The 27,751-nt window shown below is 45.8% G+C and overlaps 1 protein-coding gene across 1 annotated transcript in view; it reads right to left on the bottom strand.

Annotated features, from left to right (window-relative positions):
- Positions 1-16,821, bottom strand: part of KITLG (KIT ligand) — a 125,401-nt gene extending 108,580 nt beyond the window's left edge. The window contains exon 1 of the mRNA XM_015424126.1: positions 16,536-16,821. Within this exon, the coding sequence (XP_015279612.1) occupies positions 16,536-16,550 (15 nt within the window). The 5' untranslated portion in view covers positions 16,551-16,821. The remainder of the gene's footprint in view (positions 1-16,535) is intronic.
- Between the last annotated feature and the right edge of the window lie 10,930 nt (positions 16,822-27,751).

The raw sequence follows: 27,751 nt of genomic DNA, 5'->3' as shown, positions 1-27,751 counted from the left end.
ACTGACCCAAGGTCACATCAGCAGGTGCAAGTGGAGGAGTGGGGAATCAAACCCAGTTCTCCAAGATTAGAGTCCATGCACTTAACCACTACACCAAACTGATCATGAAATGAATTACTATGCACTTGCTAAACATCACACTGCATTATTTTTTTTAAGTAGCACTGGATTTATTTCATCTCTGCTTAAAGTGTCCTGTGGAGCTGAAGTGAAATAAGATAGGTTATCTTAAAAGAAGCGGCTACTGGCATTCATCCTGGAAAAGGAGAAAAAAAACATTCTAGTTGAGAGATGCCCAACGTTTCACCGGGAAAATGTGTGTGTTGAAGTAGAAGATCATGCTTATAAACTAGGCAGTAAAAATTCCATATAATCTGCAATCTATTTTACTTCTGGAACACTAAAGACTATGGGCCCGAACGAGATGTGACAGTGCCCTTGTGCCACCAGGAGGATGCTGCTGCCGTTTTAAAGTCATTTAAAAATGCACTGAGGGGCAGTGCCATGGGCTGAGGTGCTCTTGCCCCTTCCCCAGCCATTCGCCCAAGGCTGTTTCAGCATTGCAAAGGCATGGAGAGGGGGGGAAAGTGCTATGCTGTTGGCTCAATCTGGATTGGGCCCTTATAGCACTTTTAAATGACTTAAAATGGTGGCAGCATCCTCGTGGCCATCACGTCTAGTTTGGCCCTATGAAAAGGGTACATGAAAAGAAAAAAGAAAAACAGGGCACAATTGAAAGCATGCACACAGAGCATCCATGCCACTATTCAGCCTTCTGCAGCTCTGGACTACAACCTGGGAATTGAGGATTAAGTGTTCTTTTAAAGCAGGTACTGGTTTTGTATAGGAAAGAATTCATTGCGTCCTTGCCTACGGAAGCTTACTTTGTGAGTGGGGGTTCTCTCTCTCCCTCGCCCTCTCCCTTTTAATCTGGAGAGGGAACGTGCCAAGATGTATTATACAAGCTTTCTAAATTAAGCGGGCTGTCTATTGTTCACCCTCCCACGCATGACTCAAAGTGTATAAATTTTTTTTTTGCTCAGTAGCAATTCAATTGACATCTAAATCTGTAAGCATTTTAAAAGGAACTGCTATGTAATTACTGCATTAGATACTGGAATGAGAGAATTAATTACACAGCGCTGATGGATACAATATGGTCAGAATGGTTTTCTTTCCTTTTCTTTAAACACAAGACAAGAATTCACCTGTAAGACAAGGATCACCTTTAAGACTGACATGTCATCTATTTATGCAGCAAAATGAAATGACAGAGTGTCTTGGGCCATTTCAATTTCATGTACTGCGTCAAATGCCTAGTGCACAATGTCATTTTTAATGACTTCCTACATTTAAAACCTAGCAGTTCGAAAGCAAGAAATTGCAAGTAGATAAATAGGTACCAGTTCGGTGGGAAGGTAACAGCGTTCCGTGCGCCTTGGTGTTTAGTCATGCCGGCCACATGACCACGGAAACGTCTTCGGACAGTGCTGGCTCTTCGGCTTGGAAACAGAGATGAGCACCGCAACCCCAGAGTCGGATTTGACTGGCTTTCGAGCAAGGGAACCTTTACCTTACGTTTAAAAAATTGCTGCAAATAAACCAAAAACCTAGCACATCACCTAGCACAAAGCTTCTACTTGAGGCCCTAGCCCAAAGATGTGGTATGCTGCCAGATCTATCTACAATTTCCCAGCCATCCAACAGTCCACTGTGCCAGCAGTGGACAGGGTTGTTTTACAACTGAGTTAAACAATGAGGTTCTGCACAACAAAAACCAACACTCTGATCATGTATCACCATGAGTCTATGCCACTATGGGAGAAAAGGAAGGTAAAGCTCTGCAAGGGGGGGGACACCTTCTCCAAAGCCCATGAGCTTTAATTTGTCTACACTTTGTGTATTCCAAATGAGCAGTGAGAAAGGCTGAAGACAGAATCATTGCTATGCACGAGAATATAAGAATGCCCCATGCTTTCCTTAATCTTCCACCAAAACAATGAAACATCTTAGTTAACCTATGTGATTACTGACAAAATAATAGGTCAAGCTTCCTTCAGCACTAGGTCAAACATTCCTCTCAGACATGGCTATTCTATGGCTCATTCACACATTTCACCTTTTCCCCTTTCCACAGTCAATGCAATTTCCCATTCCTTTTGTCAGAGCCAGTGTCTCAAAATTATTTATTTACTCTGTACCCCACCCCTCTCTCAAATGGGGACCCTAAGCTGCTTACACGGTTCTCTCCTCCATTTTACCCTCATAACAACCTTGTGAGGTAGGTTAGCCCGAGAGGGCAACTAGCCCAAGATCACCAGCGAGCTTCCATGGTGCATTGGGTTTTGAACCCGGGTCTCCAAGATACTAGTCCAACATTCTTAATCACTGCACCACACTGGTATTTTGCATCTGTGCCACATTTAGCCTGGCTGGGAAAAGGTCAGATCAGCATCTGACAAATGATGCCTATGAGGTAGGTGTTACTTCAGTATGCTCACGTAGCCACTGCCCTGAGCCTATTTCTCTCCTCAGTGCTTTTTTCTTTTGCCTTACCATCAAGTTACAGCCCACTTATGGTGACCCTGTAGAAGTTTCAAGGCAAAGGGCATTGCCCGCCTTTGCATAGCAATCCAGGACTTCCTTGGTGGTCTCCCATCCAAATACTAACCACACTTAGCTTCCAAGATATAATGACATTGTCCTAGCCATGTCAGAACTGCTCCATAATGCTCCATCCTCAATACCACCCCATCCAAATTTCTAAGGAGGGAACAGAATGCTCAATGGAGAGAGAATCTCATCATCTCTTTCTGTCCTTTGTGATGTAGGCAAAGGAAGAAATCCAGTGAGATTTTGTTACTGGCCTGCCAATTCCAGAGTACACAGGGTAAGGGGGGGGAGGCAGAGACAGCATGCTTCCTTTTTTTATCTTGTTGTCTCCTCTACTGCATTTTTTGCAAGTCCCACTTGCCAATATTATTAATGACCAAAGCACCAGCATCAGCCAGAGCTGCTTGCTTAGCACCTAGGAATAGGTTAGCATCTGTTGCGATCTGAGAGTAACCCTCACTCAGCAGGACAGCAAATGTTCACAGCAGGGGAGGATAAGAGAAAATCACGTTAGGGGACAAGGCTTATTCTGTGTCATCTGATCAGTAAAAAGGGAGATGAAAAAAATCTAATCACTTTATTTTGCCCTCTGTGGTATGGCTGTGAGTATTTCTTTCTGTGTAGAATGCAACGGGCTTATTTTTAAACCCAGGGTCTAGGAATGCAACTGCTGAAGGAGAAATTAAGGAATGGGTGGGGACAGTTAGATAATTAGTGGGATGCAAATGGGGCAAATTGAACACTTTACTGTTGTTGTAACAACTCTGATAGTACAAGCTCTCCAGTGCTGTAAGGAAAAAAAGACTCCTTTTTATGCTTTAGCTTTAAAGTGGGCCTTCCTAGTTCTTATACTCTTTCACACCTTGAAGTTAAAAAAACCTGACACAATCTCGGCAGGCACAGAAGTGTGGATAGGTTGAATAAGGATTTGGAATGCTTGCCTGTAGTGATTCACAATTTGTAGTAAAAGAACAGACTATCTGTAGATTTTAAAAATGTTCCTACTCTTGGTTTTTTTGATTATCAAGTTTGCACTTACGCAACTACAAATCTCTACTTAAATCATTTTGGAAACTGATTTTCCCAATTCTTCAAAGCCAGCAGATAAAAAAGGGTTGAATTAGGGCTGCAATTCTTTCACTAAAGAGAAAGCATACTGTACAGAATCTGCTCATATGTTTAGAGCAACCTGCCAGTTGTATTATATTGTGGGGCCACTGTGACTTAACAGATGGACTTGGAATAAATCAGGACCAGGTTTCGATTTCCACTCAGCCACAAAGCTTCCAGAGCTATCTCTGGCATGTATTCATAGGTAAAGGTTTCCCTTGCTCGAAAGCCAGTCAAATCTGACTCTAGGGATGCGGTGCTCATCTCCGTTTCCAAGTTGAAGAGCCAGTGCTGTCCAAAGACGTTTCCGTGGTCATGTGGCCGGCATGACTAGATGCCGAGGCGCACGGAATGCTGTTATCTTCCCACCAAAGCGGTACCTATTTATCTACTTGCAATTTCTTGCTTTCAAACTGCTAGGCTGGCAGGAACTGGGACCAGAGACGGGAGCTCACTCCGTCATGCGGCACTCGGGTCTCGAACTGCTGAACTACTGACATTCTGGTCTACACTGGATTAATTCATAGATCTATTGCAAAAATGAAATTAGTCAAACCTGTGTGCGCCATCCTGACTTCCTTAAAAAAGGTGGAGGAAACAAATGTGATCAGTGTAACTAGTTCTGTTGATGTGAACCCAATACATACATATGTATGGCCCCTGCCACACGGCAGGGAAAACACGAGGCGAAGCGCAGCTAAAGAGAGCCGCATCAAAAAAGATACGCGTGGGCGGGATCCCATGGATCCTGTGCACCGCGCGCCGTTGCTCACTGGCACGATCACATGCCGGGGAGGAAGTGTCAGAGGCAAGGGGGAGGCCGCCGAACTGCGCATGCTCAAGCATGTGCAGTTTTGGCTGGAGGCCGGGATGTGCTGTCGCAAGGACGCGCGGCCGATCCCACGGCCGGTTTGAGGCGCTCTATTTCGCAAGAACCACCCAGGTAGGGCGGGTTTTCGCTCGGAAGAGACAGATCGGGGACGGGCAGGCAACGATTCCCAGATGTTGCCGTGGGATCGCGCCCGTTTGATCCGCCCCCGTTCTGTCTCGCTCCCGGACCAAAACCCCTCGTATGAACGGGGCCTATGTACCATCTTGTTGTAACTGACTTGTGGCAATTCCAGCAAGGAGCTTTCAAGGCAAGTGAGAAGAATTTGTTTGGTGTTGCCTTTCTCTGCAGAGTCTTCCTTTGTGGTCTCTCATTCAAGCATCAACCCTGCTTAGCTTCTGAGATTGGGCTATACCATACTGCCTTCCCTCTCATGTATCCAATACTAGTTTATGAGAAATTAACAGTGTGATCCTAAACTGGATCCTCAGAAGTAAGTCTCATTGGGGTTCACTGGAGTTAGAAATTGTGCATAGGATTTTTGTTTGTTTATTCAATTTATACCCCGCCCGATCCCACATGTGGGCTCAGGGCAGCTTACATCATGTAGTAAAACAATAAAACAGTAAAAGCAATAAAACAGTCAATGGCATGATAAACAGTATCATCAAACCCCATGCCTCATATCAGGTGAATATTGGTGCTCCAGTGCCCAATAATATCACTGGGAGAGGGGCCATAAACAGGGGAGGCCAGAATGGCTGAATGTCCGCAGCCTCAATCAAAAGCCTGGTGGAACAGCTCCATTTTACAGGCTTTGTGGCACTGTAACAGGTCCCGCAGGGCCCTGATCTCAAGTGGGAACATGTTCCACCAGGTTGGGGCAAGGGCCGAAAAAGGATTGCAAATATATTATATAATATAGTATATATCATATATAGATATACTATATTATATAATATATACTATATTATAAACACATTTTCCCCAACAGTTCTTTTAAAGATATTTACTTCCTCTTCCACAATAATTATTTCAATTTCACCCTTATTTACCATTTTCTTTCAATCCTGTTGCAATCCTTTTGGTAAACCTGAACATCTGTGTACCATCTGCACCCTGGGCTTTCTTCCATTAAGCTTCAAAAGCAATCCTTCACACCAAAAGAAATTGCTGTTTTCACACAATACAATTCAATTTACAATTCCTAATACATTCGAGGAACCAGCTGAAAGGGAAGATCGGGGGATCTGTTCAGTACAAACAAGGTCTGTGAGAATATCCCTGAGGAGATATAATTTCTGAAAGTATTAACACAAGTCACTATCAAGAAGAACAGCACAGTGGGACTCAAGGAAGGATTTGGAGAAAAGAAATAGAAGTGTAAGAAAGAGCTGAACTTGACAAAATAGCTCTCCAAAATAGCTCTCCAAATTATTAGATAAGCCCAGCCATTCATGAACTTAGCATTTCATTACTATCAACACTGCTGGTATATTTTAATTTAAATATGTGAAAAGAAACCATTTGTGGGTTTTAAGAAAGTTTTAAGTTTAAGTCCCCCCCCCTAAACACCTGTAATCCACAAGAGCATACTTTTTATACGGTTTAAGCAAGAAAATGCTCCAGATTTATTAATGGTGGCATCTTAAGCAGAGTTACACTCTTTTAAGCCCACTGAAGTTAATGAATGAAGGAGGGTTTGACTCCATTTAGAATAGCACTGTAAGGAATTTACTGTCGTTCTCTTTGGTATAGCAGAGGATGGAGTCAGATGTAACATATTAAGTGTTTTGGCATGGCTATAACACACACTTGCAGCTATGGAAACAAATGTGCACTTTTACCACATTTATATAATTATCATATTTTCATCTGTCCCTTTCTCCAAGTATTAAATTACTCATGCTTGGCTTTCCCCTCCTCTTTCCCCCTCCCTTCAACCATGTGAGGTTGGCTAGGATGAGAGAGTTCACCAAAAAGCTTCACAGCAGAGTAGGGATCTGAACTCAAGTCTCCTTAGACTTTTCCTGATACTGTTACTGCTACACTGCATTAGCTGTCATTTCAATGACACATCTTAACCGCAGACACCTGAAGGAAGGGCGGGGGATCATGAGTAAGCTATATAGAACATTTGGTAGTTCACAATATATGCAGGGCCTAAGAAATGCCTCTGTCTGGTATATGAGCGTTTTCTTACACTTTTTGGTTAGGATATATGATTGGGAGGTAATCAGAAGAAGCATCCAGTGTCCACACTTTTTGCCCTCACACACTTTGAGCAGTCAGTAAGGAAAGTACTCTGCTGCACAGCCAAGGAGTCAAAGAAGATTCTCAGATGTGTGCCATGAAACAAAGCCTATAGAAGCTCCAGAGTCACAGTAAATCTTCAAATACTTCTTTAGGTTCAGAATATTGCAACTATATTTTATTTTCAGCACAACTAAAGCCTCTATTCTCATCCAAATAAAGGATTCCAGTAACTCCCCCACACCTTATCATTCCAGGTCTCTGTTCCACCATTTCTCCCTTTACCCTTCCTTCATGCTAGAAAGCACAAGTTAACCTATTATCACTATAAGGTAATAATATAATAATATACTTTATTGTCATTGTACACAGTACAACGAAATTAAAGGTGCAATCATTTCAGTGATCTACAGCCATACACATATACACTCACACAGAGGTTTCCCTTGCTCAAAAGCCAGTCGAATCTGACTCTAGGGATGCAGTGCTCATCTCTGTTTCCAAGCCGAAGAGCCAGCGCTGTGCAAAGACTGTGGTCATGTGGCCAGCACGACTAGATGCCAAGGTGCACGGAACACTGTTTTCAGTGTTATCTGCTTGCAATTTCTTGCTTTCGAACTGCTACGTTGGCAAGAGCTGGGACCAGAGACAGGAGCGTCATACAACACTTGGGTCTTGAACTGCTGAACTACCGACCTTCTGGTCTGCAGTTCAGCATCTTAACCACTTGAGCAACTTAATATGAGCTTGGTATCTGGAGGGAAAACTCACAGTCAAGAATGACCATTCCAAGAAAAGTTAGCTCGAACAACTATTTTTGAGGTTTCCCTATAGGATTTCCCCAGTATTATTACAACATTGGAAAGATAAATGCCACCTCCAGTAATCCAATGGATTGAGGATTTAACAACCTTATCAACATTTGAACATATCACATATAGATGACAATTTCAAATAGAATTTTTTTTAGGTATTTGGAAACCTTTACAGAAGCTTATGTGTAGACTAGCCACTACTGTTGTTAGATTTTATATTTTCTTCCTACTTAGGGTTTGATTTATAATAGAAATTAAACAATTAAATAAATTATCTCCCCAGTAAGATATTTTTGTAAATTATGATATTGGTGGTTGTTGCCATCACGTCACAGATGATTTATGGTGACCCCATTGGGCTTTCAAGGCAAGAGACGTTCAGAGGTGGTTTACCATTGCCTGCCACTACATCACAACCCTGGTATGTCATAAATTTAGTCCAAAAACAGCAATGATACTTAAGTCTAAAAGTGCTATGCTGTTTAGGATAGTCCTTCTGGTGTTAGCTTAGGTCTAGTCCTCCTATTTCTGCACTATACCAGGTTGTAGCTGCTTGCTCACATCAATCAATGGATAGGAAATGATTCAATAAATAGAGTCCTTCACCAACAGTCTGAAGCTACAAATAAACGGAGTTTCCGGTTTAGGCGCTCTAATGGGTCTCCCGAGGACGCGATCCATGAGCCAGTGGATGGAGAGGGGTTGCGATTGTATGTGCCCCCCTGGAGCCCTTGCAAAGGGTTCCTAGCCATGGGGTGCTGAGGGTCGCCTCTCCCCTGGCACCTTGCCGGTGAATTGAGGCGTTCCGATGCCCCGACGGTCTCGCTGCTGTGTTCCAGTATTGGACTCAGAGACGCACACTGGGACAAGCAAGTGGAGGTCGAGTGTTTTAAATGACTGATGGCGAGATCTACATGATCTACACTAAGAGTGAGTTTGGTTGAAGCGAGCACCAGAGAACCGGCTAAAAGTCCCCCTGAAAACAAGCGAGGGGGGCGGGTACCCCCCCCATGGAAAATAAAACAGACTTAAAACACATTTTCTAAAGGGGAGTGGAACTAAAAGCGATACGGGACTATAGTAAGGAACTTACAAGATTTCCAGGTGCTTTGCAGACTTTAGAGACTTTCCGCAAATTTTATTAAAAGTAAACATCCTCAAAGATGTTGCTGAAAAAGACGGAGAAAGATAAACTTACGAAACCTAAGCCTCCTCCAGGAAGTGCCAGTCCAGCAAGTGTGGTCACGTGACCGGACGTAACCATAGACTTCTCCAAGATGCTAACAGATGCTTTGTGACCCTTGCTGGAGCACATTACGATGGTCAATCAAAAGTTTGCTGCACAGCAACAGCAATTAGATGAGACTAGTAAAAAAGCAGAGCAAACAGCTGAAAATCTGAAAGAAGTGGATGCCAACACCAAAAAGCTTAAAAAACAAATGCAGGAGATGGAAAAGAAGAGAAATTCTGATTAAGCCCAGCTATTACAGCTACAAATGGAAAACGCAAGCTTTATTCTGAGATTTCAGGGGGGTTTTGAGACTAAAGGGGAAAATCTTAAGCAGATCATGATTGATGCTTTGGGGGCAGTTGCAGATTTAAAGCGGATTTTCTTCAAAGCGAGATGGATGTAATCTATAGGTCATATTTAGAATACATAAAGAAAAATAATCTGCCCGGTGAGGTGGTGATTAGATTCTCCCGAAGACAAGTGAGGGACCAGATTTTAAAGGCAACAAATGGAACTACCCTTAAAATTGATGGCAACGAGATAAGAGTCTTGAAAGACATTCCCTTTGAAATAAGAGAAAAAAGGAAAAATATAGAGACTTGGCTTTGTTTTTACAAAAGAATAACATCCCTTACAAATGGATCCTGCCTGAAGGCATACTCTTCAAATTTAAAGAGGGAAAAAATTGACTCTGTCATGAAAGCACGTGAGTTCTTGCAGCAACAACTTTAACCAATGGGGGAAGATGATGAGGACAAGGGAAGCGATGATGAAACACCTACTGAAGAAGACTCAGATTCGGAACGTGGGGTGACTGCCCCCAAACAAAGATATCGATTGAGGGAAAGAAGAGGCAAAAAATGAGATGCTAATTTTCTCTGAAGCTTGTTTTCTGGGTTTTTTAAAATATTTACTCCACCTCTTGGGATTTTAGTGGTTATCTTTACTTTCTCCCATAGTTTATAGTTTCCCCCTCTTTATTTCTTTGTAGTTTTGGAAAATAAAAAAATGTTTAAAAAGAAGAAGAATCTAAAAATAAACCTCAAGTGTAGGACTTGAAGAGGCTGAGGGAATGTTGCTGAGTTATATGGACATGCTCCTTTGAAATTTCAACCCACATAGTTTCCATAAGCCCAGACTGACTGCAGCCAGCTGCTTTAGCAAATTCTATAACTCACCTATTTTACCATCCCTTATGGATGACCCAAGCTATCCCAATCTTCTCAGATTTTGGAAGCTAAGCAAGGACAGCCCTGGTTAGTAGTTGAGCGGGAAACCACCAAGGGATTCCAGGGTCACACTAGGTAGAGGAAGGCACTGGCAAACCACCTCTGTTTGTCTCTTGCCTAGAAAATCTTATGAGGTCGGCATGAGTTAACTGTGACTTGATGGCACTTTATAGACAACAACTCCATGGGAGGGAAGGTGACATGGTAACACCTGATGTCATTCGCTCTCAGAAGTTAAGCAGGGTCAGAACTTGGATGGGAGACTACTGATGAAGACTGCAGAGGAAGGCAATGACAAACTATCATTCCTTAATCACTTGCCTTGAAAACCCTATGGGGTTTGCCATAAGTGGGCTACGACTTGACAGCACATACGTACATACATGAAACGCTGTATTCTGCTCTAAATATTTTCTAATAGCATAACATACAATTAAATGGCTGAAATATCCAATTATTTTCTTTTCCTCACCTAAATTGAACAATCCAATAATTTAAAAGACATTGCTTACTTTAGCCTTTTTATCAATTTCCCACAATTTAATCAAACCAGCAAAATGTAAGCTTGTCCTACTCCTGTTAAAACCTGTCCTACTCCTGTCAGAAACTCCTGTCTGAAAAAAAGTATTAATTCTGCCAGAAACATAGTAACTCTCAATATTCTACAAGGCTTCAGTAATTCATTGGTGGTAGAGCAGTCCCTCCACTTTGGAATCAAAAGAATCCACTCCCGTCACAAATATTTAGGAATTACAATCCAAGAGTGTACTCTTTCCAAATATGTGTATGTATGCAATAACCATCACAACTGGGTCCCATAACATACCACATAGCTAAACACTGGTATAGCCACTCTGCTAACATTCCAAGTATGACTCCTGATTAAAGAACTGTATTTCACCAGTGTGCCTGACATCACTACAAGATGTGTATGCAAAAACTTTGCATTAATCCGTAGGCAGAGCAGGCAGTGTGGTCTTGGTCACTCCCTTGATGCCTGTGTCTAAACTGCCAGCCCGCATAGGGATAAATGTTCCCAGATAAGCCATGGCCCCACCTTGTATTAGCATGTGTTCCCCCCCCCTATCCACCCACCCTCAGAAATACACCCGTCAAACCTGTATAATCCAACATGTGCATACAAAGGGGGGGGGAGATGAATAGCACAGGAACATGAGAGAACAGCAAACATCAAAATGAGCTGTAATCATTGTAAACCATCATCACAGGAAAATATCACAAGTACAGATAAACTCTTCAGGAATAACACAGACAAAGAGACTAGAGTTAAATCACTCATATATATGTTTCAAAATGGTGTCCCATTACAAGTCTGTTGTAGGTCACCTCCAATCTATGTTGCATACATTTGTTGTTAATTTAGATAGTCAGGATTTCATTTTAGACACTGTTTATTGACACTGAAATAAATTTAGATCACACTGGCCAACCAAATTCTTAGAAACAGACCTAGCGGTTCTATGCCACAGTGAGTAATTTGAGAACTGCAACCTGTGAATGCTTGCTACTTCTAAAATCAAATAATCAAATCCATTTGCAGTTTTTCAGTTCATTTTCGATGTTAAATCTTACACTAATTTAAAAAAATATTAATCTCCACATTTAACAAGGATTTGGGACAATTGTTATTCGTTACACATTCCAATTTATTCCATATATCATTAAAAAATAAATATAAAAACAATACAATAAAAAATGTTTTCACAGCATTTATTTCATCTGTCTTTCCTGTCTCTTATCAGCTATGCTTGCTGATCTGCCATTTGGCAAGTTCCACAAAACACACTTGCAGTGTAGAGTTTCATGAACAGAAGCTCCTCTACCATTCAAACAGTAGAACGCTGAGCAATTTTATACACTTTTCTTGAAATACGTGCCATTTTTAAATTGTAACTTGCCTGTATAGCCCATAGTTTGACTTAGGAAATTCTTTGGTAAAATCAGGACATGTGATATAGAATGCATTGCTTGACGTGTTTAAAAACCTAGCTTGTAGCACAGCTTCCAACATAGTGTCAACAACTGGAGTATTGCATAAGAGATTTTCACCATTTATTACAAAAATGCACCAATAAGCAAGTCTTGCATGTGTTAGAAAGTATCTTTGTTGGAAGCTCAGAGAGCTTTGGCATAATACCTAAATTATAGACACTGGGAAACAAGCATTGTCAAAAATCAGATCGAGCACCCGAAGTCTTTTCACTTAATCCCAGCTGTAGGAGATAGTTCATACACAGTACTAAGGGAAATTCACTCTGCACATATTATAGACACCTTCCTTTATTATTATTTTTGTATGTCTCAAGGCCTAGTCTTGAAAACATGGTAAGAAGTTAAACCTTGGCATAAATTGAGCTCAGCAAACCAATCCAATGATACAAAATGCAATTAAGAAAGTCATTAATATTTCAGATAGTAATAAAACAAAATAAATGATTAGATAGTAGCTCTTCTCTTCGTTATGTGTCTCAGTAAAAGTTTTTATTTCTTAGATTCAGGTCTACGACAGTGAGATGTCTCAAAGGCTGAAATCAAAGCAGCTGAAATCAAAATGCAAACTGACTGCCTGTGCCGTTCCTTTGCATCTGTGTCCGATACTCAGTTGTCTGATTTGACCTTCTCTTTTTTTTTCTGCTGAGCCTTGCTTGCATGTCCCCTACATCACACCCAACAAGTCCTTCGTATTATGCCACTTTAGTCTTCTAAAAATGCATTCGCACAGACATCAGCAGTTTGCTACTGCCAGCAAATGACTGCAGGGCTCATAAAAACCGATCCACTCTTGAAGCCAACAAAATTGGCGCTTTAGGAAGACTTAAGAGCAAGTGTGCAGGTCATATGGTGCTCTTGTAGCAAGCCTTCCATGGCAGAATAAACGTTTTCTTGTCTCTCCTTATTCCCGATTATTGCAGGATTTGTCTTGCATGGTTTGCACTGCCTACTTATTTTCAAAGACGTCTTTCCAACTGCAAGAATGCTGTGCTACCAGGACTGTCCTTCTCGAGGAGCCCTGAAGGTCATGTAACTGCTGGCAATGAATGCACCCATTCAACAAAGGAAAGCTGTACTCTGCCTCTAGCTCTTTTCCACCACTAAGGTCTCCTAAAGTTTGTATGTCTAGTCGGCAGGTCACATTTCTGACAGTCCTTGGCAAGCATCCCCAAATTTGTCATTAACGCTAATATTCTAAACACATCAGTATCTGACACTTAGATTGTTGTGGTGTGTTTTAAAAAGTGTTTTTTTCAATGCATTACGTCAAATTAACATTATGTCATGTTCATTTTTATAAGAGCCCCAATGACTGAAATACTTCTACTGAGCACTTTTTTTTTTTAAAATCAGTTTATAATAACTACTGTGACACTCTTATTGTTTTGAACGCCATAGCAGAAATTGTATAGATTTACTTCTGGTTCTGGTGTTTATTTACTAGAGCATATAATCCCACAAATCCTCTCACAAAGGTAATCCTTCAATAAGATTCCATCAGTGTTATTACTGTAAATGAGAATCTGTGATTCTATCTTAAACAGTTAATTTAAAAGGCATTACAACAGTCTGAAACTTCCAAAACCTTTCACGACTAATGGATTTTTTAATGTCCATATACAGTTCTCAGTTTTGAAAACTCTGTTTTTTGGTAAACTAAAACATCACCAGCTCAGTGCTATCCATGTTTTAAACTTATAAACTGTGTGATGCCACTGTAATACAACACAACAAAGCTATTTTGTGATATACTCTCATGAGGCTAAACACTATTTTCTTCATTTTCCTATATAGGTTTCCACATATATTAACAAAGAGTTAAACTTTCAGTTCAGAATGCACTTACTTGGTTGTGTACATCAGTATTTCCTCATTTCGGGTGTGTCTTCTATAATTAAATGTGAGGTTTGTTTTATAAGGTTGATCTATTCTTGTTCGAGGCACAGGCTCTTACAAGCCTTCTTTTATAGCCAGTCATAAATATGCAGATCCAAATGAATTCAATGAGACCTAGCAAGTATGCTCGCAGTGCAATCCTAAACAGTTATACCCTTCTAATACCCATTGACTTCAATGGACTTTAGAAGGTAATAACTCTACTTTGGACTGCACAGTCACCATTGCAGCCTTAGCCTGCAGCACTAGGCATGTTTGCTAGTAAGTAAGAGCTGCTGAACTTTCAAAGGCTTGCTTCTGAGTCAGCATGTTTAGGATCAGGGTGAAAACTTTAATTTAAACATTTAATATCAGTTTGTAAAACAAAGACCCTGCAGCAGAGACTCATTTTCTTTCACCTTCCTTCTTCTTTTCAATCAATGGCACTGCATGCCTACATCAATGAGAGAGCAAGGCAGAAGAAGGAACGATATGAAACAGTGGCTGACGGGGTAAATTGTAGTGGCTGATGACATCACACTCTGAGGCAGCCTGCAGATCATTCAGTCTTCACTCAAAGGCCTCTCAGCCTCTTGCCAGACTTCAAGAAAAACCTCCACTCCATCATAGAAAGAAAGCAGAAATGAACAAGATTCTCTTTACTACCGATGGCCGTTCACTTTCTTGTAGCATGGAATATTCATTATTTGGACAATCAGAGGGAAAAATCTACTTTGTTGCTTGAAGCCTCTTCTGCTCTAATCTTTCCAGGGGGATTAGACATTGGGCTTTGCCCTCATGTGCTGTTTCTTCTCTCTTCATCCTCTAGTTATCCAGTGAGGGGGGAAATGCTCTCTAACCACAGCTCTGTGACTGGAACTACAGCTAGCAGGAAGCCTATATGCCCGAGAACTGATGGCTGCTTTGCTAACGGGTCAGACACAGTGCCATAGGTCTCTGAAAGGACTCAGGAGCTGAGCCACGCAGGTCCAAAAGGCCAAAGCTGACACCTTGCTTGCCTGCTAGAAACCAGCTTTTCTCAGACACAGCAGTAACTGGGAAAGTAGACTTTCCTCTTCCCGAAGGGCTTACACTCAGGTCTTGGATGGAATGGGTCTCTGACTTATGTAAAGTTTTTATTTAATCCTCTTTGTGGTCCACAAAGAGTTTTGACATTCAGAGCTCTCTTACTCAGCTCAGGAGAGCATTCTTGCTAGTTCAAGGCACATGAAGCTGTACACACCGAACCCTCAGAGCAGACAGCCTCATCAGATAGTTCAAGACTCGCCAGTCCATGGTAAAGTTTGCAGGAAGATATCAGCACCACAATCTGCCCTCAAGGAATTTTTCTGCCAAATGTTACAAAGACAGACCACCAACCTACTATGCATTAGTGTTAAAATCTCAATGTTAGCATGATAAAACGGTAACTTCCCTTGTCATCTGAGAAGTGTGAAGAAGTATGGGGTCTTCTAGTTACATCATGTTTTCCTGAGACACACAAAAAATACCACTCAAGGAACTTTGCTTGATTTTTCCTGCTTAGATTTGCTTCTCTCCCATAGGACAGACACATGAGAGATCTAAAGTGACAAATGGGTCAAGAAAACAGCAGGTACCACAGGAAACAAGCAGGAAAGAGATAAAGTGGTGGGGAGAGGAAGGCATCAGCTCTGTGGAAAAGATAAGTGACACCAGCCGCCAAAAGGAAAATGGAACCAAATTCCACCCGCCACTCTTCTCGTGCTTTACACATTGGGGGGGGGGGGCTGAGAAGAAAAGAGAGATTATCTCCTTCTTTGCCCTGTAAGTGTCTCTTGTGTCTCTTTAAATATATACAAAGAATAGCAATCTAGGGCACAATTTAGAAAAATTATGGAACAGGATCTAACAGCACATGGAAGGCAATGCATTATGACTAGGGCAAAGAAGAAGAATGTCAAGTCTTGACAGATGCAAATAGTCAATGACACGCTGCCCAGAAAAAGGCAATCGGAATGAAGTCGTGACTGAGGGGCTGCCTTCCGGTCATTTAAGGGGGCAGCTTCAGCAAGACAGCAGCAAAGCTACTTATCTGCGGTGTGCATCATTTGCTGGGTAATAGATCATCTATTAAGCGTCTCCTATCAGTCCTTGGCCTGGAACTCTCTCGCCAATTGTACAAAGGACAGTGCAGATAAGAAAGAACGGCGCCAAGTCTCCGCAGCACCTTTGCAGCCAACGCACCTCTGCTAAGGCAGCCTGGCCCCGGTGGGATCCCAGCTGAGGGTGCCAAATCGCCGAGGATGTCAGGTGGTGGCAAAAGCACCCCGAGCCATGTGCAAGAAGTTCTCAGCCTCGGCAACGGCATCTAATCCACACCCTGAGGCCAAGCCCAACCGAGCCAAGTGGCCGTCCTAGCAAAGCCCCACCGCTCCTACCTGGGGACGCCTGCTCCGGCTTCCCTTGGCGATGCCTCTTTATCAGACACCTCTCCCCCATCCCCAGTACAATTCGATGCAATCAAGCACAGGCACTGAACGAGGAGGGTCTGGTGGAGGCAGACTCTCCCCCGGCTCGGTACTCACTTGTGCCTTCTTCATAAGGAAAGAGAGCGCTGCAATCCGGCCCCAGCAGCTGCGTGCAAACTCCTTTTAGCGGCTCTGTAGCTCCAGCATGTTGCAAAGCTAGTCCACGCATTGGGCTTGCCTCGCGCCTTCTGTGGCCGTGCGTCTCGCTGCCGCCCTCGCTTGGCCCCCCAGGCGCGCGCGCGCAGGCAGGCAGCTCAGGTCCGCGCGGCTCGGCCCGAGACTCCTCAGCCAGCGGAGCACGGGAGTGCAGCCCCAGCCGGCGGCTCAGCCGTTCTTTTATAGCACTAAGCTGCCTCTCGCAGCGGTAGCGGCGGCAGCGGCTGTGGCGACGGCAAGCCAGCGGCAGCTCTGGCAAGGACACGCCTTCCTTGTGCGTTCTTGCCGGAGAGGGGGAAGCCCTGGGAAACTTTAGGAACGCGACGTTGCCGGGGGCAGTCGCGGGACGCCTTCTGCATGCCACCGGGGGCGCCGGGCGGGGGAAAGAGGGCAGGGCTGACGTTTTCGAGCGCCCGAGGGTTCTTTCCATTCACCTCTTCGCTTTCGGCGGCACCAACTCTCGACAAGATTAGTGCAGGCGGTTAACCGGTCGTTTTTGCTTGGGGAAATCATAGCTGGTGTCACGATGTGCATTGTTGTGGTTGTTAAGCGCCGTAAAGTCGCTTCCGATTTATGACGGGTTTATGAATTAAGGCTCTCCAAAAAGTCCTATCGTCAGCAGCCGTTCTCAGGTCTTGCAAACGGGGCCGTGGCTTCGTTGATGGAATCAGGCCTACTCACATTGGGTCTTCCTCTTTTCCTGTTGCCTTCAACTTTTCCTAGCATTATCTTCTTTTCCCATGACTCCTGTCTTCTCCTGATGTGACCAAAGTATGATCGCTTCAGTTTAGTCATTTTAGCTTCTAGGGAGAGTTTTAGGACCCACTTATTTGTCTTTTTGGTTGTCCATATTATGTGTAAAACTCTCCTATAACACCACATTTCAAATTCACTTTAAATCTACTTTCTTCTGGTCCGTTTTCTTCATTGTCCAACTTTCACACCCATACAAAGTAACAAAGAATACTGTGACATGAATTAACTTGATCTTGGTTGCCAGCGACCTATCCTTACTCAGCTTTTCTAGCTCCTTCATGGTTACCTTTCCCAATCTCAACCTCCTTCTGATTTCTTGGTTGCAGTCTCCCTTCTGGTTGATGATGGAGCCAAAGAATAGAAAATCTTGAACCATTTCAGTTTCTTCATTTGTCTTCATGATGTTCAGCTGTAATCCTGCTTGGGTACTTTCTGCTTTAACCTTCATCAGTAGTCATTTCAAGTCTTCACTATTTTCTGCCAGTAATGGATTGTCATCTGCATATCTCAAATGGTTAATGTTCATTCTGTCTTCATCTAAATCTGTGTTCTGTATATTGACTGAAGAGACAAGGAGATAAAATACATCCTTGTCTGACACCTTTGCCATTTGAGAACCATTCTGTTTCTCCACATTCTATCCTAACAGTAGCCTCTTATCTAGAGTACAGGTTACACATAAAAACAATCAGATGCCGTGGCACACCCATTTCTTTTAAAACCAGCCATAGCTTTTAATAATTCACACAGTCAAAAACGTCACCATAATCTATAAAACGCAAGCTGGTTTTCTTCTGAAATTCTCTTGCGTGCTCTAGTAACCAATGTAAATTTGCAAATGATCTCTAGTGCCTCTTCCTTTCCTGAATCTATCTTGAACATCTGGCATTTCTCATCTAGATATATAAAAGAAAGTCCCCTCACCGTAAAATCAACACCCAGGCCAAACCACTGGACGTAGAGACAACAAATTTGGGGAGAGGACTCCCACCGTGGCGTAGGTGATCGCTAAGAAGGGATTTTTAGAAATTTGACCCCTCGGGGTCAAAAGGAGGGAAATATGCTCCCCCCATTGATTCCTATGCTGCTACCAGGCAGCTGCCTCCTTGCACCCCCCACTCTCTGATTGGTCAGTTGTGGAGCTCAGTGTTCTGTGGTAAAAAACCCCCAACAGTTACAGGAGACTGCAGAGAGCTAATGACAGTTGGGAGAATTAGGAATGGCCAACAACCACCTGTGATGTGCACTAATGCTGCTGGCCCAGTCTCTCTGATGGCTTCCAACGTATTCCCCCCCACCTCCTACACCTAACAGGCAGTTGTCTGTCAGGTGCAGCAGCGGTTGCAGGGTGCTTAAAGCCATGAGGGAGCCCGCCCCAGCAGTAACACCTTAGTGATCCTGCTGGCCCAGCCTACACAGAAGCTTCTAATACTCTTCCCCCCTCCCCCTCCTACACTGGACAGGCAGCTGCCTGTCAGGTGTAGGAGAGGAGGTGGGATGCTTACAGCCACCGTGGAGGTTTGCTCAGCAGGATTGCCTTAGCCCTGCTGCTGGCCCAGCCTCTCCAATGCCTTTAAATACAATCCCCCCCAATACCAGACAGGCGGGTGTCTGTCAGGTGTAGGAGCAGTGCCAGGGTACTTTAATCCATCATGGACGCCACCCCAGCAGGATCACCTTAGCGATGCTGCTGCCCCAGCCTCTCTGATGGCTTCCAACGTATTCCCCCCCACCTCCTACACCTAACAGGCAGTTGTCTGTCAGGTGCAGCAGCGGTTGCAGGGAGCTTAAAGCCATGAGGGAGACTGCCTCAGCAGTAACGCCTTAGTGTTTCTGCTGGCCCAGCCTCCACAGTGGCTTCTAATACTCCTCCCCCTCCCCCTCCTACACTGGACAGGCAGCTGCCTGTCAGGTGTAGGAGAGGAGGTGGGATGCTTACAGCCACCGTGGAGGTTTGCTCAGCAGGATTGCCTTAGCCCTGCTGCTGGCCCAGCCTCTCCAATGCCTTTAAATACAATCCCCCCCCCAACACCAGACAGGCAGCTGTCAGGTGTAGGAGCAGGGCCAGGGTACTTTAATCTATCAAGGACGCCGCCCTAGCAGAATCACCTTAGCGATGCTGCTGGCCCAACCTCTCTGATGGCTTCCAACACACTCCCCCCACCTCCTACACCTAACAAGCGGTTATCTGTCAGGTGCAGCAGCAGTTGCAGGGTGCTTAAAGCCACGAGGAAGCCCACCCCAGCAGTAACGCCTTAGTGATCCTGCCAGCCCCGCCTCCACAGCGGCTTATAATATTCCTCCCCCTTCCCCCTCCTACACTGGACAGGCAGCTGCCAGGAGGAGGCAACTGAGGAATGCGGCAAAGAAATTTGTACATAGTACTCCTGCAGTGCACTGAGCTGCACAGGCCAAGTACCAGCGAGATCATCCTGGGGTGCTCAGAACAACACAGTCTCCATATGAGCAAAACAATCCAGGAACACAAGTAGAGAGGCCATCACTTTCATGGGGGGTGGCAGGATTTGATTTAACAGCTTCTTAACTGGAGAGTTCTGTGTTGCCTGCTCCAGAGTGAGCTCATTAAGCAGCCTGGTGATCCTAGCACCTGAGGGCAGAACCACCAATGTGGTCTACAGAGAGGTCCTTTGGTAGAGAGAAAAAAGTATGTATGTCTCACTTCATTTTTTACACTACAATATTCTCCACTAGAATTCCTACAACAAATGTCACATTTCAAACTTTACATCATCAGTATTATAACTGGATTTATGGAACTTAAATACCGTAGCGAAGCACAGGTATCAGGCTAGTTCCATATATGGTAAAGTCTTTGTTGTAAGATTTTGAGCTTCGCTTTGCTCACATGAGAAATTAATATTATCGTCCGATAGTTATGGCAGTCTTTGACATCTCCTTTTTTGGAATTGAAATGTAAATTGATCATTTCCAGTCTGTGGCCCATTGTTTTGTTTTCCCATATTTGTTGGCATATTTTTGTTGAGATTTTGATGGACTTGGAATCTGTGTCTTGGAATAGCTCTATTGATATCCCATCTACTCCTGGTGATTTGTTTCTCCCAGTTGCCCTCAGTGTAGTATATTGTTCTCAGTATAGTATAGAACAAATGACAAGAATGCCCATTTGGAACAGTGGTACATGCTTGAAGGACTGTTGGGTATAATGGAAGCAAGGAATACCAGTTAACTTGCATGGGCTCCATTGAAAATTTATTTATTTATTTAAATATTTATATCTGCCTTTCGTCATAGTTCAAGGTAGCTTACAATAATAGTTAAAATGATAGTTAAAACATTTTCAATTAAAACTAAAAATAAAATAGCAAACTCCAAATTACAATACACAAAAGTTAACAATGAAAATGCAGAAAGAGAAAGCTGCAATGGGTCTGGAATAACAATGCCCAGAGTGGAATGAGAGTCCCTGGGAGTAGCACTCTGGGGGCTGTCATTCTTCAACTGGAATAGTAGAAAAGAGCAAGTGCCCAGTAACACCTGAAGATATCTTCAGATATCTGAAGAAGTGAGCAGTGGCTCATGAAAGCTCATACTCTGCCACAAATTTTGTTAGTCTTTAACTGTAGTCAGACTAACATGGCTACCCATCTTGATTCAACTGGAATAACAGCCCCCTGTGGGAATGGTGATCCCTGGGGTAGCAGAATTGTACTGGGACTGGAATGAGAGCCCCTGAGTGTAATGACAGTCCCAGGCCCATTCCACTTTGGGGGCTATCATTCCAGTCCCAGAGTAGTTTGTCTGCTGCTGGAGACCATCATTCCACTCCCAGGGACTGTCATTCCATTCTGAGGACCATTATTCCAGTCCCAGAATGCTTATGTTAGTCCCAGAGACTGGCAATGTTTAGAGAGTTTTATGTATTATTGAAGGTAAAAGATTGAAGGGGACAGAAAAGAATTAGATGGTTAGACAGTGTTATTGATGCAACAAACATGAAATTGAGCAAACTCTGGAGGATGACAGAAGACAGGAGGGCCTGGCATGATGTGGTCCATGGAGTTGCAGAGTTGGACTTGACTGTATGACTGAACAATAACAATGTATTCAGGGCTTTTTTTTGTAGAAAAAGCCCAGCAGGAACTTATTAGCATAATAGGCCACACCCAACAGCAGAAACTCATTAGCATTTAGGCCACACCCCTGACAGCATAGCTCATTAGCATATTAGGCCACACCCCAATTCCTTCCCTTGGCTGCGGGGAGCCCAGGCAAGCCAGCCCTTAGAGGGGAGGGGAGGGGAGATAGTTTAAACTGCCTTCCCTTGTCTTGCCCTTGGATAGGTTGGAGAAGGCACGGGGAAGCATTTAAATGTCTCCCCGATCCTTCCAGGGGGGGCCCTGGCCTGCCCACCTCAGAGTTGCCAGGGTGGTCACTCTCCAGGCCTTCCCTCTGTAGCCACGCACTCAGAGGTTTGGGCTGTAGTGGGCGTGGCCAACTCTGAAGCCAGACGGAATTCCGTTCCTGTGCGTGCCTGCCCCAAAATAGCCCTGAATGTATTATACTGCCCTTACTGCATTTTTAACTGTAATCTGTAATCTGCCATGATTCTTGGTGAGAAAGGTCAACTCTAAATGACGTAAAGAAAAAAATGTTCTGTGAAAATGGCCTAAATTAGAGGACAATGGCCTAAATTAGAGGTGTAGTGGTTAGGTGCGCGGACTCTAATCTGGGAGAACCGGGTTTGATTCCCCACTCCTCCACTTGCACCTGGCTGGATGACCTTGGGCAAGCCATAGTTCTGATAAAAGCTGTTCTTGAAAAAGAGCAGTTTCTGTCAGAGCTCTCTCAGCCCTACCAACCTCACAGGGTGTCTGTTGTGGGGAGAGGAAGGGAAAGGAGTTTGTAAGGTGCTCTGAGACACCTTTGGGTAGTGAAGGGCAGTGTATAAATCCAATCTCTTCTCTTCTTCTTCTTTTAGGATCACAGCTTTAATTAACGATGCCTGAATTTTTATTCTTTCTTCTTTCATGCACCTATGATGCAATTTGTTTTAGGCAGTGCCATATTAAGGATGGCAGATGGGGGAGGCACTATCCCGCAACAATTGGAGTTTACCACTACCTTCTGAAACATGCATGCTATGTCCTCAAGAACTTTTAACTTGTATTAATTATTCCTTGATGCCTTGGTGGCTTGGAGGTTAAGATGCTGAGCTGCAGAACGGAAGCTGTAGTTCGGCAGTTCGAGACCCTAGGGCCACATGACGGAGTGAGCTCCCATCTCTGGCCCCAGCACCTGCCAACTGTTAAGTAGGCAGTCTTTCCTGGAGCTGCGGTGGCTCAGTGGTTAAGATGCTGAACTGCAGTCTGGAAGGTTGGTAGTTCAACAGTTCGAGACCTGAGTGCCACATGACAGAGTGAGCTCCTGTCTCTAGTTCCAGCTCCTGCCAACCTAGCAGTTTGAAAGCAAGAAATTGCAAGTAGATAAATAGGTTCCGCTTAGGTGGGAACATAACAGCGTTCCGTGCTCCTCGGCATTTAGTCATGCCAGCCACATGACCACAGAAATGTCTTCAGACAGTGCTGGCTCTTCGGCTTGGAAATGGAGATGAGCACCGCCCCCTGGAGTAAGATTCGACTAGCTTTCGAGCAAGGGAAACCTTTTTATAGAATGCAGAAAGCCTCCTCACATATGCAATATTGTATTAGTAACTGGTGACATGTTCAGCTGAAACTCGGAAAGACTCTAGAGACTGGGAGAAAGACTAAAGTTTTGGGAATGAAAAGAAGCTGTCTCTTCAGAATGAAAGAGCATGCTATACCTTCCTTAAGGCATTATATTCCCCATTGATCCTCCCCTCCCTAAACTCCACTTTCTCCGGGCATTGCCCCCTAATCTCCACGAATTTCCCCAAACCAGAGTTGGCAACTGAAAAGTACACAGATGGACGAGTGATTTCAGCTTAACGTACTTTATTTAGAGCAGAACAAGACAACCTTAGCTGGCTTGCAGGCCAGCTTATATCCCCCATAAAACCACCACCCAGAACACACTCCCACTTCCCAATAGGTTATTTACAGTGGCCGAGAGTTCCATAGGCTCTTGGCCAGGAGCTTATCCCTTGGATAGGTGCGGGCTAGGATCCACATAGTCCATTGTTCCTCTGAGCGAAGCTCGACGTTTGTGCTTGACCGCGTGGAGCCGAAGCTCGCCACGAGGTTGGAACTGGATACATTACGCCCCTCCCACATTGGCCTGCAATACACCCACAGATAAAGTCCTTCAAATGTGCTGGTGACCTTTTGGTGCGGGTAGAGCGGCGAAGCTCGGGAATGGCGGCTGGCTCCACCCCTGATGCCCTCGGTGGAGAGCTGGCTGGGGGTGGCGCCATGGTTCCTTGTGCCAGTGTTCCCTGTGCAGTCGGGGGAGAGTCCTCAGGCATGCCTAAGGAAAGAGGCACGGGTTCTATGGTGGACGGTTGTGGAAGGGCGGAGGTATCCGGGGCATCCGTAATGTCCAAGTCCTCGGGTTCCAGTTGCATTATCCGACGGCATAACTGGTCGATATGCCGGTGTAGTATATGTCCATCTTCACAGGCAACCTCGTAAGATCTGGGGCCCTTGACTCGTACCACTCAAGCCGGAATCCAGGCTGGCCCCCGGGTGTAGTTCTTGGCGTACATGGGATCCTCCGGGAAGAATCCCCTGGCCGTCTCATGGATCTCTGTGGTTGGCGCCTCTGCAGGGGCTCAGTCAGGGTGCAGGCGGTCCAGCTGGGTCATCAGGCGGCGGCCAAGAAGTAGCTCCGCTGGACTGCGTCCCATAGTGGTGTGGGGCATAGTTCGCTGGCCGAAATGGAAAGCAGCCAGTATATAGTCCCAGTCCGAGGAGTCCAAGTGGCGGAGGGCGTCCTTCACTGACCATGCGTTCCACCTGGCCGTTGGTTGCAGGGTGAAAAGGGGCAGACCTGATATGGCGGATACCATAGTACCTTGTGAAGTCCTGGAACTCGCTGGACATGAACGCCATTCCGTTGTCCATGACCAACGTTTCGGGGATTCCCTGAGTGCTGAATATCTGCCACATCACCCAGATGGCCGCCTTAGAGGAGGTGGAAGGTACTGGAACTACCTCCAGCCACTTGCTGTAGGAATCCACAAGTATAAAGAAAAGCTGCCCCTGAAAAGGTCCCGCAAAGTCCAAGTGTAACCTGGACCAGAGGTGGTGGGAAGATTCCCAGGCCCGTTCTGGGGCACGGGGTGGTTCTGGCCAGGATGCTTGGCACGGTTAGCATCTCTTTACCATGTCCTCTATGTCCCGGTCCAGCCCTGGCCACCAGATGTAACTGCGGGCCAAGGCTTTCATGTGCACCACCCCTGAATGCACATCGTGAAGAGCGGTGAGGACCCATTCCCGTAAGGGCATGGGAATGACCACTCTGCTCCCCCACATCACACAGCCTTTGTGGACGGACAGTTCGTCCTTCCAGGAAGCAAAGGCCGTAAAGTCCAGATCCCCTTTGGCCACGGGCTACCCTCTCACCACCCAGTCACAGACAGGCAGTGGTAGGTGGCTCAGGGCATCAGCATGGCCCATCGCCTTTCCGTGGTGGTGAACGAGGGTGTAGGAGTACCCAGCCATGAAAATAGACCAGCGGAGCACCCGGGGAAAAATCATCTGAGGGGTCTGGTGGTCGAGGGCCAGGAGTCCCAACAGCGGCTTGTGGTCCATGAGGACCGTGAAGGGGCGCCCGTACAGATAGTGATGAAATTTTTCACCCCTGCCACAATAGCTGGCGCCTCCTTATCTATCTGCGCATAATTGCACTCAGCCGCAGATAGAGTCCTGGAATAATAGGCTACCGGGACCTCGCGGCCGTCTGGCAGTCGGTGGCCCAAGATCGCCCCAACCCCCCTAAGGCGAAGCATCACAGGCCAGCACTTCATCGAAATGCGCCAGCACTGAATTCAAGACAAGCAGGTCTTTGACCACCTGGAGCGCTGCAGCTTGCGGCGGACCCCAGACTCAAGGCACCGACTTGTCCAGGAGGTGGTGGAGTGGTTCAGCAACTGCAGCTTTGAGGGGCAGGAAGGAATGATAAAAGTTCAGAAGCCCCAGAAAAGCCTGCAGTTCTGACTTGGACGCAGGAGGCTGTGCGTGTGTGATGGCTTTCACCTTGTTTGCGGTTGGATGGATGCCGGAGGCATCGACTGTGAAGCCCAGGAACTCGACGTGAGGGACCCCCAGGAGACACTTTTCCTGTTTGACCTTGAGCCCGGCTGCGTCGAAGCATTGCAGCACAGCCCGCAGATGGTCGGCGAAGGATGAGCTGTCCGGGGCCGCGACCAGCACGTCATCTAAAAACGGCTGTACCCCGGGGATACCTTTCAGGAGCGAATCCATAAAAGATTGAAAAATTCCCGGTGCGACCGAGACCCCGAACTGAAGGTGGTGAACCTTGAAAGCCCCTCTGTGTGTAGTGATCGTTTGGGCTTCAGCCATGGCAGCATCAACTGGCAACTGCTGATACGCCTGGGCCAAGTCTAACTTGCCGAAGACCTGGGCCCCCGCCAAAGCTGCCAACACATGGCTCACTACCGGCACCGGTTAAGCATGTGCCTGCAGAGCCTTATTAAGCGTGCATTTGTAGTCTGCACAAATGCGTACGTCCCTGTTCAGCTTCACCGGGGTGACTATGGGGGTTTCCCACCGTGCAGACGTGACCAGTTCCAGAACCCCTTGTTCCACCAGGCGATCTAGCTCAGGCTCAATCTTAGGCTTCATTGCAAGCGGCGGTAGCCTGGCCTTAATGCAGATAGGGTGGACAGCAGGGTCAAAGTCCAGTGAAATGGGGCCCCCAGAAAACTGCCCCAGGGTGCCATCGAAAACTCAGGGAAATTCAGTGCACACAGCACCAAAATCCTGTGACTGGACCTGGTTAACCCCATTCAAAGACAGTCCCAGAGGTCCAAACCAGGAGAGGCCCAGCAGACTGGAGAGCCGCCCATCCACCACCAGCAGGTCTAAGGAACCGTTAAAGTCTTTGAACTGCACCTGGAACTTGCCCCAGCCCAGTACTGCCACGGTGTTCTTATTGAAGTCCTGGAAAGTGAAACCCCGTGGCTTTTGCGGGGGTGGGGTGGGCTGGGGACACAGCGTGTGGAGCATATTCACAGAGATAATGGAGAACGATGACCCTGTATCAATCTCCATGCTTCAGGGGGACCCTTCTATGAGAACAGTAACATGCATTTTGTTGGGGCTATCGGGGGGCAAGTACATACCAGGTGCTGCTGGTGGTGAGCCGAGAGAGTGTGGAGGTTGATGTGCTGGTGCGTCGAGGTCTGGTGTGCAGAGGATTTCAGGCTCTGTCCCTTGGAGCGGCAGACCCTGGATATGTGCCCTGATTTGTTGCACGCTCTACAGACGGTGTTCCAGAAGCAGCACGACTGGCGCTCGTGGTCCTCCCCACAGCTAGCACATGGAGCCGAGGTAGCCAAAGACGCCTTGCCTGAGATGGAGGACGACTGATGCAGGCGCTGAGACGACTGATGGCAGACCTGTAGCACTTCTTCCTCGTCCAAGGCGTCAGCGCCAACAGCAGCTTGTGTTCGGTGGACCACCTTGGCGCAGCGGTCTTGGTGGGACTTCTCATAAGCGGTGGCCTCCCGAAACGCCTTATCGAGATCCAGGTCATCCTGGCTGACCAGTCTCCTCCAGAGCTTAGGCTCCTGTAGTCCCACGAGGAACTGGTTTAGGAGAACTTCAGCCAGGTCGGAAAAGGAACACCTAGTGGCGGCCCGACGCAGAGCCACCAGGAAATCAGAGGCATTCTCGTCAGGGCCCTGGCCTTTCACAAAAAAGTCCATGTGCTCCACAAACTTAGTGGGTTTGGGAGCCAGGTGGTTGGTCAGTGCCTTGACCAAAGAGTTGTAAGACTCTTCTTTGGTCAGCTGGGGCGCTATTAAGTCCTTCTCCACGCCTTCTTACCCAGGTCTGTGACATCGTGAATGGTGAAGTGGCTCTCAAGGGTCTCCAGCCAGGTTTCCCACTGTGAGGGTTGGGCGATATCGAAAGCAGGGAGACTCTCGGGTGCGGCCACCATCTTAGGATCCACGAGGAAGTGAATGGCAGGAATGGCGGGAACTAGCGAGCGTAGAGAAGGAGTGGTGCAGTGCTGCTCTCGGGGTCATCTGTGCAATGCTCGGAGCTGGGAGCGGTGCAATGAGTGAAGCCACCAAAGATGCGCATGATGCCAAGCGGCGTGTGACGATCTCGGCGCGGCCACTCGATGCGATGCCCGGAACGTGGTCTCTGTTCAAGGGGAGATGAATCCCATCCTCGTCGCCAGTGAAAAGTACGCAGACGGACAGTTATTTC

The sequence above is a fragment of the Gekko japonicus genome, unplaced genomic scaffold (genome assembly GCF_001447785.1).
Source record: "Gekko japonicus isolate JY-2015 unplaced genomic scaffold, Gekko_japonicus_V1.1 scaffold1136, whole genome shotgun sequence".
Lineage (NCBI taxonomy): Eukaryota > Metazoa > Chordata > Lepidosauria > Squamata > Gekkonidae > Gekko > Gekko japonicus.
Note: the sequence above shows the minus strand (reverse complement) of the source record. Positions and strands in the feature narration are given on the sequence as shown.